Here is a 15,170-nt window from a genome sequence, read left to right on the forward strand (position 1 = left end):
TTTTTTTTTTTTTTTTTTTTTTTTTTTTTTTTTTTTTTTTTTTTTTTTTTTTTTTTTTTTTTTTTTTTTTTTTTTTTTTTTTTTTTTTTTTTTTTTTTTTTTTTTTTTTTTGTATTTCTTAGGATATGGTCACGTCAGTTACTCCTTATCTTTTAAAGTGAAGACTATTTTTACAAACCAACACACCAACACGAGTTATTCCAACATGTTTTGTCTTCACACACATGCATTTTCAGAAACTTCACGGAAGGTCACACAATATAAAAATACTCAAAGCAAATCATGTTTAATTACGAAATTCCTATGATTTAGTCATTGAAAAAGAAGGTGCATCTGGTTCGTATAGATAGTAACTTTCATTTCTTATCCTATTTTTAAGATCGACTCTTCATTGACTTTTTTTTTAAAACATCTTTAATATGATGTTAATCCTTACCTTCAGAAATACGAGACGAAAATCACGTATTAATGATTTTAAAAAGAGAATTTCATAGAGATAGAAAATAAAATAGGTGGGAAGGGGGAGAAAATTTCCTCGTCCGGTGGACATTTTTATTTATAATTAAGAATTATTCTAATTAAAAACTTATTAAAAAAATCTGAGTGAAATTTAAAAATTGATCAAAGGTTTGGGGACATTGTTGGTTGGTGATGGAGAACAAGACAGTATTTCCACATGATTACTGTCGGCTGTCGGCTTTGTTTTGCAGCGAATCTCTATGTTAAAATTTCTGATGGGATCTCATTCCATTAAAAATATTATTCGTTTTAATTTTATATAATCATCTTTACTTAATATATTTATATCATAATTAATACATTTCTACAAATTTCTGAAATTAAAATAATTTATTGAACTGCGAATCGTAGCCGTCCATTTAATCGATGGCTTTAATTGGCTGTGTGTATGTAAAACAATGATAAGATGGGCCCCACAATAAGGTCCCAACACTGAAATGAAAGCGCGTGCGGGTCCACTCCCGTGAAGTCCGGTGGTGGAATTGGCGAAGTGGAATGGTGAGAATCCGACGTCGTTTTGAATAAAGAAATTAATTTTTAATAATTTGAATTATTCAAAATAAGGATTTAAAAGAGAGAGGGAGAGGCGGAGACGTGTGGGTTGTGGAGCCCAGTACGGTGTCTCAACTGGCTTCCATTTCGGTCTTCCACAACTCCGAACAATTCGATAATCCTATAATTTTTTTTTTTTTTTACTTTTCTTTCTGCTAAAGCTCAGATCTAATCCATGGCTTCTCCTTGTCGGAGCTAGGGTTTTTCACCTACTTATTGCACCCCTTCTTCTTCCATTTCTCTTCCATTTTCATTCTGTTGGAGCTTCCCTGTTTCTTCCATTCGTTTTCTCGTTCTGCTGCTGATTCTTTCGCTTCGTTTCTTGCCATTGGTTAGTCATCCTATTTCTTCCTTTATTCATATCGATTTACTTGCTTGTGTTGAAATCTTGAGATCTTTGTTTTTTTATTCTTTAAACAATTGTTGCTGTCGGTTGCTTTCCTGGTGGGACTACTGAAGTTTAATTACATGTGTAGTTGGATTGTATTTAACTAATACTTTACTTGTCTTGAATGTGATTTTTCGCTTTCCTGTTAGAACAGATTTGCGATGTGAAATTCACATGGGGAATTAATGAATTATTCGGATTTGTTGAATTGTTCTCATGGATCTGGATGGATCGGGGATTTGTTTTGTGTATCGATTGTTGTTTGGAATTGCTTGCTTGTATAAGTAGACATTTTTGGAAAATTCACTGGTTTTCTTTCTTGTCGGTGGATGAATTGTCCAATCAACTTTGAACTTTCTCTGCTTGGAGTTAATTTCAGAAGTTTATATTTGTTTATTTGTGGTGAAATCATCATTAAATGAACAAGTGATTGGATTTTCTTTACTTAATTTGCTTAAACGTCTCTGTGATTTAGCTACTTTGTTTTCTGTTTCGTTGTTTGGCTGCTCATATATAACAAAGCGATTCTGTGGAAACCATACAGGTGCGTCATGGCACCCAAACCAGGTTCAGCTGATGGTAGGACCAGGAGCTCTTTTCAAATTTTCATAGTTATAGGTTTGTGTCTGTTCTTCTACATACTAGGCGCATGGCAACGTAGTGGTTTTGGTAAGGGAGATAGTATAGCCATGGAGATTACTAAGACTGGATCAGACTGTAATATAGTTTCGAATTTGAATTTTGAGACTCATCATGGAGGTGAGGTTGAGACTATTGATGAATCAAAATCGAAAACTAAAATGTTTGAGTCATGTGATGCTGAGTACACCGATTACACCCCTTGTCAAGATCAAAAGCGTGCAATGACCTTCCCCAGGAATGACATGATTTACCGTGAGCGACATTGCCCTGTTGAGGAAGAAAAGTTGCATTGCCTCATACCAGCCCCCAAAGGATATGTAACTCCCTTCACTTGGCCAAAAAGTCGAGACTATGTTCCATTTGCAAATGCACCTTATAAGAGTTTGACCGTTGAGAAGGCTGTACAGAACTGGATTCAGTATGAGGGCAATGTATTTAGATTCCCGGGAGGAGGAACTCAGTTTCCTCAAGGGGCAGATAAGTATATTGATCAGCTTGCTGCTGTGGTTCCTATTAAAGATGGGACAGTTAGGACTGCTCTTGACACTGGTTGTGGGGTATGCTATTCTCATTACGTCTTGTACTTATTTCTTTCTTACTTTCCTGATATGCACGTATAAATTCTCTTTGCTGCATGTATTATTTATTAATTTATTATTACTCTTCTTCTGTTGGTGGTTTTCTCAGGTTGCAAGTTGGGGTGCATACCTTCTGAGTCGACATGTATTAGCTATGTCGTTTGCACCACGAGACTCTCATGAAGCACAGGTTCAATTTGCTCTTGAAAGGGGAGTTCCTGCAGTTATTGGTGTTCTGGGTACTGTGAAGCTGCCTTATCCATCTAGAGCCTTTGACATGGCTCACTGTTCTCGCTGCTTAATCCCTTGGGGTGCAAATGGTGAGAATTAGGACAGGAGCATTTACTTGTTTATTTTTCATTCTCTGTTAGTTGGAACTTTCTGAAAACAGAGCTAGCAGTTTCGGTAATTTTAGAGGTGACGTCTCAAATTCTTTTACCGCAGATGGGAAATATCTAATGGAAGTTGATCGAGTTCTTAGACCAGGTGGTTATTGGGTGCTTTCGGGTCCTCCAATCAACTGGAAGACTAATTATAAGTCATGGCAGCGTCCTAGAGAAGAACTTGAGGAGGAGCAGAGAAAGATTGAGGAGGTTGCCAAGCTTCTTTGCTGGGAAAAGAAGTCTGAGAAGGGTGAGATTGCTATTTGGCAGAAGAGAGTAAATGCAGATTCATGTCGTGACAGACAGGATGATTCTCAAGATATCTTTTGCAAATCGCCTGTATCAGATGATGTCTGGTATGATTGCATTTTGGGTATTATCAGTGGTTTCTATTTATAGATAAGATCTTCATTAAAATTAATTGTTACTTCGATTGTTTTCTATGTATACATTATAACTTACTTAGGTATGAAAAAATGGAGACCTGCATTACTCCATATCCTAATGTTGAGAGCTCTGATGAGGCTGCTGGTGGTGAACTGAAGACATTTCCTGCAAGACTTTATGCTGTACCTCCTAGAATTTCAAGTGGATCTGTTCCTGGCATTTCTGTCCAAGCCTATCAGGAGGACAATAACAAATGGAAGAGGCATGTGAAGGCTTACAAGAAGATCAATAGTCTTCTTGATACTGGAAGATATCGTAATATTATGGATATGAATGCTGGTTTGGGAAGCTTTGCTGCAGCCCTTGAATCTTCTAAACTATGGGTAATGAACGTGATGCCCACTATAGCTGAGAAAAATACTCTTGGTGTCATCTATGAACGAGGGTTAATTGGCATCTACCATGATTGGTATCTCTCTCTCTATTCATTCCTCTTATATGATTTTAGCAGTTCATATACATTTAATATTCAATTGTTTTAAACTTGGGAAATATCCTTCGCTCATTCAATTATTAATTCAATCTTTGTGAGGATGAAATTCAAAAAATAATTTTATTTTCGAGTTCCCGAACTTGTTTCTCTTTGTTGCAATAACTAGTTTCTCAAAATTTTAAATACTTTTCTCTCTTATATAACATCTGACGATATGTCCTGTTTTTCCTTCCATTTTATGGTTCAGGTGTGAAGCTTTCTCCACGTATCCTAGGACATATGACCTCATTCATGCCCATGGCCTTTTCAGTTTGTACCAGGACAAGTAAGTACTCCGATGTGAATATACATCAAATTTGAAATGCTGAGCTTTCTTTGTGCTTTTCTCCCATTAGTGTTGATGCATTCGTTTAATTTGGTAAACATTTTCTGAAATTTTGTGGATGATTTCTTATGTTTGTGTTGGGATTTTCTGGTGGTGTAAGTAACATGGGTTGTAATGTAATTAAATTTGATAAACAGATGCAACATGGAGGACATTCTCCTGGAGATGGACAGGATTCTGAGACCCGAAGGAGCAGTGATCTTCCGGGATGAAGTCGATGTACTCATTAAGGTGAAGAAGATGATCGGAGGGATGAGATGGGATGCAAAAATGGTGGATCACGAGGACGGTCCGCTCGTGCCCGAGAAGGTTCTGATTGCTGTGAAGCAGTATTGGGTTGTAGGTGGAAAGAACTCCACATCACACTGAATCTCTATTAAACCTTTGGCTACTTTCAAAAACCCCTCACTCTGAATACACAACAGCACCCCTTCTCCCACGAATGTAGTCATTTTGCTACTTACCACGACGGAGGGAAGTGGCGGGGGATCGCAGAGGCCGCCGCCCAGCTAGTAGTAGTAGTTCAGCTGCAGGTGCGCTTTGTTTCAATTTTCCCCTCCTTTTTTGAGCCTTTTTGTAGACCAAGACAATCAAAATGCCTTACCTCTCATTTCTATGCCCTTATTTTGTACTCTAATTTATTGTCATCCACATACCCCTTCCTCCAAAGAGAGAAATATCAACTTGTTGGGTTGGGTCGAGTCGGGTTTGGTTCAATTCGTTTTTTTTGCGTTGTAATTCTATTATGTTACTAATTTATTTAATGCCTATATCTTTGGTGATTCCTTTTGTTTGCTAATTTGTTCTTATGGTTAAGGAAATAATCGTGGATTGAAATTTGTTTAATAGGCCGTAGCTTCAATATTTGATAAATTGGATATCTCAGCTTTTTATTTGAAAAAGCTGCAATATTTTTGGTTTGGTTCAATTTAGTGGCGAACCAAATCGTCTATTAATAATGTACACCCTTATAAAGAATATTTCGTTTTCCTTTTCAACCAATGTGGGATATTACAATCCACTTTCTTAAGGAGCGTCCTCGCTGACACTCCTTTTTCCAATCGAAGTGGGATCTCCACCAAATCCCACCCCTTCAGAGAACAGCCTTCTCGTTGGCACATTGTCCGGTGTCTGGCTTTGATACCATTTGTAACAGTCCAAGTCCTCTTTGGGCAAGAATGAAACACCCTTGATAAGGGTGTGAAAACCTTTCTCTAGAGCGTTTTAAAGCCTTGAGAGGAAGCTCGAAAGGGAAAGATAAAGGGTGTGAAAACCTTTCTCTAGAGCGTTTTAAGGCCTTGAGAGGAAGCCCGAAAGGGAAAGCCTAAAGAAGACAATATTTACTAGTGGTAGGCTTAGGCTTGTACTTGGTCGTTAAATATCCACTAGCAATGAGTTTAGATTCTTACATATATTGACTAGTGAAGAGAGAACCATACATATAATATCAACTAGCAATGAACATTACCCAACTAGATTTTTAGTAGGTGCAACCGTTACAACATATTCTAAATCTGATGGCCATCAAAAAATAAAATTAAATTCCGTGTCGGTAACGACAACAAATCCATATGTCCCATCTTTAATGTCCTCAAAATCCTCTCTACTTATACAACCATCTCCAAGAACAACAACACACCTTCAAACCTCAACCATGTCAACCTCCACACCACCAAAACCCCTCCCTTTCGATTCCCATGGAGAAATCGGTGTTTTCCGAGCCGAAAAATATTTCAACGGCGGATTGGACATCCACGTGGACAGCCCAAGAATAAACCCACCCAACAACAAGCCCTCCAAAAACCTAGACCCCGACGGGCCCTTCACGCCAAACCCATGGCTCGCAACGCCCAGCGTTGCCTCAGAATCATGCACCACCACCACCAACACCCAGAAACCATTACTCAACACCCATAAGACCCATAACACTAAAGGCTTTCTTTCCCACGCGCTCGGCTATTACTGCATGTGTTATTCACGCTCCGACAAACCCACCGACGACATCGGCGAAATCAGTTTCAGCAAACCAGTAACAACCGCCCCAACGGCGTCGTTTAGAGACAATTCTTTCACCTTCCAAAATGGGTCATTAAAATTGGTTCATTTCCAAGAACCGGAAGTGGAGCGGAAATCCTTGGAGGTTTTCGGCTCGCCGGTGATCGGCCGGCACAGAAACAAACCGTTTAGCCTCGAGAAAAAACTCGCAATGCTTTCATGGGACCACACCAACAGCAGCAGCAACAACAACAACGACGAAGCCAACAGCGATTGCAGCTCCGATTTGTTCGAAATTGAGAGCCTCACAAAGCAAACCAACCCGTTTCAGTCGCCAACGCCGTCGTACTACGCTCCGAGCGAGGCCAGCGTCGAGTGGAGCGTTGTCACGGCCAGCGCGTTGGATTTTGATGAGCGGCGGATTTCCACCACTAGTCCTGCAAGAGTGGCGCCGCCGCCGCCGCCGAGGAGGGTTGGTGTTAATGAGCAAGTTGCTGTTGTTGTTCAGAAGCGGCGGTCCGGTAGTCTTTTGGGGTGTAAAAGTGAGAAAGCTGTGAGAGTTGCGGAGGATAATAGTAATGGTCGGAAGATTAGTGGTAAGGTGAATTTCAATTCCAGCTCGTCGTCGGTGTCGGTGTCGGTGCCGGTGTCGGTGCCGGTGTCGGTGAATAGATTGGAAGATGAGACGAGGGTTAGGAGTTTTAGTTTTAGATCACAAGCGCCGCAACCGTTGCTGCCATCGTCACATCATGCTCTTGCTACACGCTCGCTTCCTCGCCCTTATTCGCCTCGGCTTTCGAATATAACTTTCAATATACAATAATATCATTGGATAATTCGTATCATTTTACAATTGTATGATATTGTTCCTCGAGTATTTCGTTTCTCACATTTAATTGTCACAAAGATAATAGCAATGGTCGGACGTATGATTTTCTCCTTATCTGATTGATACGAGACTTTCGTCACACTCCCGAGAATCTATTCATCTAAAAAATATATAACTTTTTTAAATTTCAAATACCAAAGATTGAACTATTTACTTTTGAAATGATAGTTGATATCAATCTCCCGGAAAACTTCTAAGAACTTTATGCAAAGCCTTCCAATGAAATGTTTTGATGATTGTTCGTTCTAAAACAGATATAGAACGTTTTTTTTTTTTTAGCCAATTATGTCCCGTTCTTTCTCCATTTTCGATTGTTGTTAGGTAGATTGATTCAATTTTTGTCCCATTAACCTAAAAAAATTGTTGTTTGAACATCGATCATATATGTCTTAACCAGGTGAGCTATGTCTAAATTCAACTGATTTTTACTGAAAAATACATAAATTTGAAAAAGCAGCTCGATCGATAGGGAGAGAGAATCAATCTTTCTTTTCTTACTCAGGGTGCTTCATCTTAAGTTCTAGCAGCTGAACATGCTTAGGAACATCGGCCCTATGAGTCGTTTGATGACCTGACTGTTTCGAAAGGTCTGTGGGACATGGGAGCCTCAGCTCATCGAGGTGGGTCGGGAACTCATTGGCGAGGGCAACCAATCAAAGTTAATTGATCATAAAGGCACCATTTAATTCTATATAGAGAGATATTGGATTTGAAAAAGAAAATTCATTAAAGCTTGGAAGGTTAGCAGAAAGAATGTTGGTTTCCATAATCAATTATTCAACTACCATTCTTAAGCGAGTGACCCATTTCAATCACTATCAGCTCTTAATGCACTTTCCCAATGGATATATACGAGTGATCGTTTTTTTGTTCGAACTTCCTAAATCTGTTTAGATTCGGTCAAGTTTTATTAGGGTGAAAGTAATTATTTTAGTTGTTCTTATCATATTGTTATAACTGATGAACAACTCGGGGCTTCCAGTTGTGTGTGTTGACTTATTGATATCAATGTGGATTGAATTTACGTAGACTACGATGGGTATTAACTCCGCCATGCATTAGGTAACATGGACCATATTGTTATTATTACGTTTTCTTTTAAGCTTGTGATCGTGAGAGAATGAAGATAAGAACGGGTGATATTTATAGATCCATAACTTATAATGCTAAAGCCCTCCAAATTAATTTGTTTTCAAATTTGACTTGCGGATGCCTCCTAAAGGGTAACAGAGGTATGGTGATATAAGTCTGCTCGTGAGCGTAATGATATAAGTTTGCTTGACGGTAAGACGATTAAAAATTTCGCCATAGTGATCTGGAAAGTCATATGGTACATTACAAATAATAGACTGATGACTTCCAAAAGCTCTTATCGACAAAGTCGTATGGTACCTCGATGTACTCTCGATCCAGTTTAGCTACGTTCTTCCATGTGATAATCCAGTTTAGCTACGTTCTTCCATGTGATAATGTATGCGTATCGATGTCTTCTTTAGGACCGATTGCTTCTAATTTTCGGGAAAAGGACCGATAGATCCATTTCCTTAGCTATAGTTAATAAATTGACTCATAACTATTAGAATTCAAAAAAAATTCGACCCTTTTTCAGGCCATCTCCTAAATAATCGAACCATGTCTACAAAATATTAGTACCATGCAACTACTTCCAAGCGAGCTTAATGCTCATAGGGAGCAACCCATATTAACGATAATATTAAACTAATTTATCATATTGAAATAATATATCTCGAATTTTTTTATGGTATTGGTCAATAAAATATCACGATTTGCGTTCGCCTCATAAAATAATTAGAAAAATTAAATAACCTTAATTGCGGTTTAATAATTAGATTCATGTATTTCAACAATTCGTGTATCAAACTAATAGTGTATATTCAACGATTCATGTATCAAACTATTCATAACGATCCATGTACCCAATAGTACTATTAGTATATCCAACTGTTCTTGTATCTAATTGTTCATGTTCGTGTATCTAATCGTTCGTGTTCGTGTATCAACTCATAACGTCCTCATAGTATTTGGTCTAAACTTAGCTATATAAGTCACTCATAGGGGCACCAAAATCTTCAACCATTCATTAATGATTGAATTCCTTGCATAAGACGAACAATTAGCCACCATTATGGAGCAAGGAGCTATTGAGCCAAAGGGCACGGCGGACACAGACAATTCAAGCTCATACAAAAAGATCATAATAGTTGCAGCCATTGCAGCCGGAATCCAATTCGGTTGGGCTCTCCAGCTCTCATTACTAACACCATACGTCCAACAACTCGGTGTTTCCCACACATGGTCAGCTTTCATTTGGCTCTGTGGTCCAATGTCCGGCCTAATTGTGCAGCCAACTGTCGGCTACTACAGCGATCGCTGCACCTCGAGGTTCGGTCGCCGTCGTCCCTTCATCATAGCCGGAGCTATATCCGTAGCCGCCGCAGTTTTCCTCATTGGATTTGCAGCAGACATTGGGCATTCACTCGGAGATCAACTCACCAAACCCACAAAACCAAGGGCAGTGGCTATCTTCGTGGTCGGATTTTGGGTTCTTGATGTCGCTAACAACATGTTACAAGGTCCTTGTCGAGCTTTGTTAGCTGATATGTCATGTAGCAACCAAAAGAAAATGAGGGTCGCTAATGGATTCTTCTCATTCTTTATGGGCGTAGGGAATGTCTTAGGGTATGCAGCAGGGTCCAATAGCGAACTCTATAAGCTCCTTCCATTTACTATCACTAAATCTTGTGATGCTTATTGCGCTAACCTCAAGACATGTTTTTTAATCGACATTGTGTTGCTGCTAGCCATTACAACAGCCGCCGTGTTGTTAGTGAGCGAGAGGCCTTATGAGAACGCTATTGACAACGAAACAGAGCCGTTTTTTGGGCAATTGTGTGGGGCGCTCAAGCGGCTATCAAAGCCCATGTGGGTGTTGTTGCTTGTCACAGCATTGAATTGGATTGGTTGGTTTCCTTTTATAATGTATGACACGGATTGGATGGGCGCTGAAGTGTATGGTGGCAAGCCACAGGGGAGTGAAGAACAAGAGAAGAATTATGACCTTGGTGTGCGAGCAGGGGCGCTTGGTTTGATGGTGAACTCATTTGTTCTTGGGTTTACTGCATTGGGTATTGAGCCAATTAGCCGTGTGGTTGGTGGGCTAAGATGGGTTTGGGGAATTGTGAATGTTGTATTGGCAATTTGTATGGGGTGTACGGTGGCTGTGACGAAGGCGGCTGAGAAATGGAGGGCTGTTCACGGCGGCTTGGCGCTTCCTCCGCCGGGTGTTAAAGGTGGCGCCTTTACGATCTTTGCGATATTGGGTGTTCCGCTATCGGTGACTTATAGTGTTCCATTTGCTCTTGCATCAATCTTTTCGTTGTCATCGAATGCAGGGCAAGGGCTGTCTTTGGGGATTTTGAATCTGTTTATAGTGATACCGCAGTTCTTTGTGTCGGCTGTTAGTGGGCCGCTTGATGCTGCTCTTGGAGGGGGGAATTTGCCGGCTTTTGTTATGGGGGGGATTGCTGCGGCTGTGAGTGCTGTGTGTGCTATGTTTTTGCTTCCTGATCCGCCGCCGGAGACTCATGTTGCTGTCACGATGGACGCCGGGCATTGATTTTGCTTGCCACTTATTTTATGTGCTTCTCCAATAAAATTGAATAATTTTTGTTTGAGATTTGGCTGTTGTTTAGGTTTAGTGTTTGAATTGGTTAATCAAACTATGGGGATATTGGTTGAAAAGATTACAGAAGATATTGAATGAATAAAAGATATATAAATGGGTGTTTGCCATTGTTTATAAGAATGAGTATTGGAACGTACAATTCTAAATGCCCACGGGTGTCACTAAACAAGTAAAAGATAATGGATAGTTTTCATGGATAATAACGTAATACTGTATTCTATTAACCAAGTACGGGAGATATTCAGAGATATTGAATGAATAAACGAAGGGTCGTAGATAGATGAGTGTTTGTGATTGTTTATAAAAGTGAATATTAACACAAGATACTACTAAATAAGTGGAGAATAATAAACTGTTTTCGTCGTAACTATGTGATTTTACAATGAATATGTTCCATTTTGATTCTCTTCAGCTTGCTTTTTAGATGCTTTTGATAGCTTTTGCCTCTCCAATTCTATTATTTGCCCATTCTTGTTCTTCCCAACATGAAGTTATGGTGGCCTAAAGTCAAGAGAGAGAACAAATCAAGCTAAAAATGGCCTAAACACTGTAACAACAACCGCCTCCAAGACATTTGTCCCACACTGGTAGCATTGAGAAGCTATAGATTTAAGAAAAATGTTTTATTGTATAGTTTAGCATCAAAAGGCTCGGTTGAAAGTTTGACAGTGTTGAGACGTTCTTAGTATCTAGACGTAATCACGATTCCAATTAAATATAACATGTAATAGAGATCAAAGATCGACACACAACGCTAGCGTTATCAAAATAAAATTTAAAATGTTCCAAATATCCAACCTATAAGATAAGAGAATAGCTTTTCCACCTTTTCGGAATAGTAATTTCAATCATTCCAAAATCATTTCCGAACATGCGTCCAAACAAACCAAACCAAACCAAACCAAACCATCTAGTTCCAAAGCTTCATCAACCCATCAACCTAGCCAAACATGGCCCCTGTTCAAGCTTATGATGCATAACTGGAAACTACAACCTTTCTAACAAAGACAAGAAGAAGCTATCACTTGGGATTGGAGCAGCTCTTCAAAAGTCATCACTCACAATGATTGTGACTAATCTAAAGCCATAGAAAAGTTTTAAGAAAACATATCAAAACACAACCTAAGCTCATCTCAACTCATATTTCAAACCTATGTTAGGGCAATGTGAAAAAAAAAGGGTATAAAAAGCGCAACAATAGGAGTAATATACAAATTATATTGTTGTGGGATACAAATAATATAATATAAGCAACAGACGGCTGCTTAAAATATTTATTCAATCTTCGGCCGTGCTTCAAAGCCGCCTCCTGCCCTCTTCTCCAAGGAGTAAGGCAAGTAGGTTCCAAGTATTCTATCCCATATAACAAAGAAGGGTTGTGAGAAATTAAACTTGCTACCATATAGCTGATGGTGGACATCGTGATATGCAGTATTGTTTCGAAACAAGACGTGGAAGAGGTTACCAGGCAGCCATAATCCACAGTGATCGTCTACGGTCTTAATAGTTGCAAAGGAAAAGAAGAAGATAGAGACTCTGGGAGTCATACCAGATACTAGAAACGACAACGCTCCACCGACTGTGTCGAGCAGTAGTCCTTCCACAGGATGATTATACAAAGCCCCAAACGCATATGGAACAACAAGCTTATGGTGCTGAGAATGAATGTGTCTGAACAGAAACTTGTTATGATGCATGTATCTGTGTGCGAAGTATTGCCATGTGTCCAAAACGAACATCGCGGTTAGAAATTGAAGAACAACCACTGGCCAGGATTTTGGAACTGCAATGCTCCCATCATCATTTCCAGTCACCTGAACATAACAAGATGCAATTGTAAATTTGGATACAAACTAGGATGCAAGTGCAGGGCTGGTAACCCACATGATATCAGTAAGTAATGCCAGAATCTAACATTGATTCCATTTTCCTTTCCAGAATTGGGAGTATGCTATAAGCTGAAAACATTTAAGTTCATGACTTGCCACTTTAACCACTGGATCAAAGCCACATTTAACAGCACTTAGATGAGGCTAACTTTAATAATAGTTTTACTCCAGAAATTATATTTCACACGAACATCCACAACAAGAACTACAGTTCTACATCTCATTTAGCATGAAACTCACAGGAAAAAAGAAAAAGAGAGATTGCTTAGAAGCAATAGCAATAACATTGTAGTAAATACATCCAACACACAAGACACAATTGTACGGAACCAAGGTTTTAGCTCGTACGAGTTGTTGACTTCCTACAATGCAGAAGACGTAAGGGGATTGGTACTGTCCCAATACTTCTTGAGGATATTTTTTTTCAAACATATATATAAGTAAACCAAAACATTAAAGATTACACAAATAAATATGTAACCTAAACTACATAGACAAATCCAAGAGAATCGAATTATAGCTAAAGTACGATTAAATTTTCATACAATTGAGATATACCGTGTTGTTTTGACCAATTCGATTTGTAACCAAACGATAACCTCAAAGGGAATTTAAGAATAAAAAAAGGGGTGAATAGCATAAAACTTTTATTCAAATCCATCGATCACAGCTTTGAAATTATTCATCCAAACTCTTTCCTTATGAACCTCTATTCCTAGAGTTTGAAATCCAAAAAACTTAAAAGTCAAAAGCTAACAGCTTAACACCAACTAATATAACTTTACAGTGGATGCTAAAAACTGCAAGTTTATCCTTCCAATTTCCGGCTTGAATCATCAACCCTTTTGTTCCTGAATGGAATCGAAATTTTCGAGTTGACTACTAAATTATAAGATTTTCAGATTTTTGTTTCATCAATTCAAATTACAGTAACAAAAAATGATTTTCACTTTGCCAGCATTAGCAATAGATGTTCTTTTAAATATGCAGTGTTTAATTATATAAAAAACGAAATTTTGCAAATGGTAAATTGCTGCGATGGCTTCACCCCTGCGTCCAGTGGTGTGACAGACTCTAATTTCGATCAAAACACATATAAAGAGAAGAGGAGTTGTTACTTTAATTTTGTCAGAACTCAAATGGTCCACAGACAACAAAACTTTCAATCTCAGTAGCTAAACTAAGGAAATCTTAGGAAGATCGTACTACAGTTATACCAAAGTGTATGAGCAAAATGAATCCCAGTTGAAATTTTCTAGGGCAGGTTCCACCAATAATTAGGATCAGAAATAAACTAAATTACAGTAATAACGACAAGTGCGACGACGACGACGATGATTATTAATTGCAATACTAGCAAAGAAATTAAATAGAAAGTAGGAGCTGACCTTAAAGAGGATGATGGCGACAATAGCCTGAATGAATTGTTGAAAGAGAACGCCTCGAACCACAGTGGATTTTGAAACCAAGTTCTTCTCATCCTCGTCTTTCTTGGAGTGCAGTCGGTAATTCTCGAAGAAACCGAGAATCACGTAAATCCCAGAATAGAACCAATAAACGAAAATCGGGACGAAAGTACCCAACAAGTCATCGGAGATGGTGAATCCCATTGAGAAGGAAGAAGGTAGAGATTCAGAGATAGAAAAACAAAACCATAGATTTGTTAAGAATTCAAAAAGATGAACAAAATCAAAGCATAAATCTCCAAATCGGAAATCCGCTGGGCGTTTGGAAGTAAATCCAGAATAATCTTCCCCACTCTGGTTGAGAAATTTTTGAAGAACACAGGAAATCGATCGCTAATTCTCAATTTCTAATTACAATAATCCTTGGCTCAATCTCTGAATCCCACGATGAAGGGTTTTTAAAATTTTAATTCAATCAATACTCTTATTAAATACAAATTTAATACAATTTCACCTTTTTATTTTCAATATTTGACAATTCAAACCCGTTGACCATACACCTACAAAGACCAAAATACCCCTCTACTTCTCGATAATTTAATTTATGTACTTTCAATAAACTTGCTATATTTTCTATTTAAAAAATAGTTTTAAATCGTTTTTTCTCTATAATTTTTATAAAATTTAAAAATGTGTTCACCTTGTTTATTAATTATTATTTAACTAATTTCAATAAAGAAATAGAAATTAATAATGAAATCGAGACCAAAATATAACCATAATTGTAATTCAATTAGCATCTACTTAATGATCTGACTTTTGAAATTATTTTCGTCACGATTGCTCATTGATTTCAATTTTAAAGTGAAAAAGCAAAAAAAAAAATGTAAGTTATAAATTTATTCGTCTCCATTAAATAATTAAGCAATAATGCATACATAATTATTTAAAAGAAAAA

At 38.1% G+C, this 15,170-nt stretch overlaps 4 protein-coding genes across 5 annotated transcripts; 3 read left to right on the plus strand and 1 right to left on the minus strand.

Annotated features, from left to right (window-relative positions):
• Positions 1-1,094: 1,094 nt before the first annotated feature.
• On the plus strand, positions 1,095-5,126 carry LOC111493174 (probable methyltransferase PMT2). 2 transcript variants are annotated; one of them, XM_023142817.1, is made up of 7 exons: positions 1,098-1,402; positions 2,004-2,658; positions 2,789-2,999; positions 3,124-3,418; positions 3,529-3,918; positions 4,190-4,267; positions 4,465-5,126. In XM_023142817.1, the coding sequence occupies exons 2-7, from the start codon at positions 2,011-2,013 to the stop codon at positions 4,694-4,696; spliced, it is 1,854 nt and encodes a 617-aa protein (XP_022998585.1). In that variant the 5' UTR covers positions 1,098-1,402; positions 2,004-2,010; the 3' UTR covers positions 4,697-5,126. The 2 variants fall into 2 exon arrangements, with proteins under 2 accessions (XP_022998586.1, XP_022998585.1); XM_023142818.1 differs by lacking the exons at positions 4,190-4,267; positions 4,465-5,126 and adding an exon at positions 4,025-4,119 and having other exon boundaries at positions 1,095-1,402; positions 3,529-3,980.
• An 816-nt stretch (positions 5,127-5,942) lies between these two features.
• On the plus strand, positions 5,943-7,270 carry LOC111493179 (protein PHYTOCHROME KINASE SUBSTRATE 1-like). The gene has a single exon (XM_023142824.1). The coding sequence runs from the start codon at positions 5,982-5,984 to the stop codon at positions 7,143-7,145; it is 1,164 nt and encodes a 387-aa protein (XP_022998592.1). The 5' UTR covers positions 5,943-5,981; the 3' UTR covers positions 7,146-7,270.
• A 2,082-nt stretch (positions 7,271-9,352) lies between these two features.
• Positions 9,353-10,998, plus strand: LOC111493178 (sucrose transport protein SUC8-like). Its single transcript, XM_023142823.1, has one exon. The coding sequence runs from the start codon at positions 9,358-9,360 to the stop codon at positions 10,846-10,848; it is 1,491 nt and encodes a 496-aa protein (XP_022998591.1). The 5' UTR covers positions 9,353-9,357; the 3' UTR covers positions 10,849-10,998.
• A 725-nt stretch (positions 10,999-11,723) lies between these two features.
• On the minus strand, positions 11,724-14,685 carry LOC111493180 (sphinganine C4-monooxygenase 1-like). The gene is made up of 2 exons (XM_023142825.1): positions 14,195-14,685; positions 11,724-12,731 (listed from the first exon to the last, which is right to left on the minus strand). The coding sequence occupies exons 1-2, from the start codon at positions 14,414-14,416 to the stop codon at positions 12,192-12,194; spliced, it is 762 nt and encodes a 253-aa protein (XP_022998593.1). The 5' UTR covers positions 14,417-14,685; the 3' UTR covers positions 11,724-12,191.
• Positions 14,686-15,170: the final 485 nt, after the last annotated feature.

Source organism: Cucurbita maxima, unplaced genomic scaffold, assembly GCF_002738345.1.
Source record: "Cucurbita maxima cultivar Rimu unplaced genomic scaffold, Cmax_1.0 Cma_Scf00018, whole genome shotgun sequence".
NCBI lineage: Eukaryota > Viridiplantae > Streptophyta > Magnoliopsida > Cucurbitales > Cucurbitaceae > Cucurbita > Cucurbita maxima.

Bases quoted from the DNA above. Each gene is read 5' to 3' on its own strand.
- LOC111493179 (XM_023142824.1), top strand. From the start codon at position 5,982: ATGTCAACCTCCACACCACCAAAACCCCTCCCTTTCGATTCCCATGGA.
- LOC111493174 (XM_023142817.1), top strand. From the start codon at position 2,011: ATGGCACCCAAACCAGGTTCAGCTGATGGTAGGACCAGGAGCTCTTTT. The intron at 3,419-3,528 runs GTATGATTGCAT...TAACTTACTTAG, and splicing joins CCTGTATCAGATGATGTCTG to GTATGAAAAAATGGAGACCT. The intron at 4,268-4,464 runs GTAAGTACTCCG...TTTGATAAACAG, and splicing joins TTCAGTTTGTACCAGGACAA to ATGCAACATGGAGGACATTC.
- LOC111493178 (XM_023142823.1), top strand. From the start codon at position 9,358: ATGGAGCAAGGAGCTATTGAGCCAAAGGGCACGGCGGACACAGACAAT.
- LOC111493180 (XM_023142825.1), bottom strand. From the start codon at position 14,416: ATGGGATTCACCATCTCCGATGACTTGTTGGGTACTTTCGTCCCGATT. The intron at 12,732-14,194 runs GTCAGCTCCTAC...TGTTATGTTCAG, and splicing joins TCGCCATCATCCTCTTTAAG to GTGACTGGAAATGATGATGG.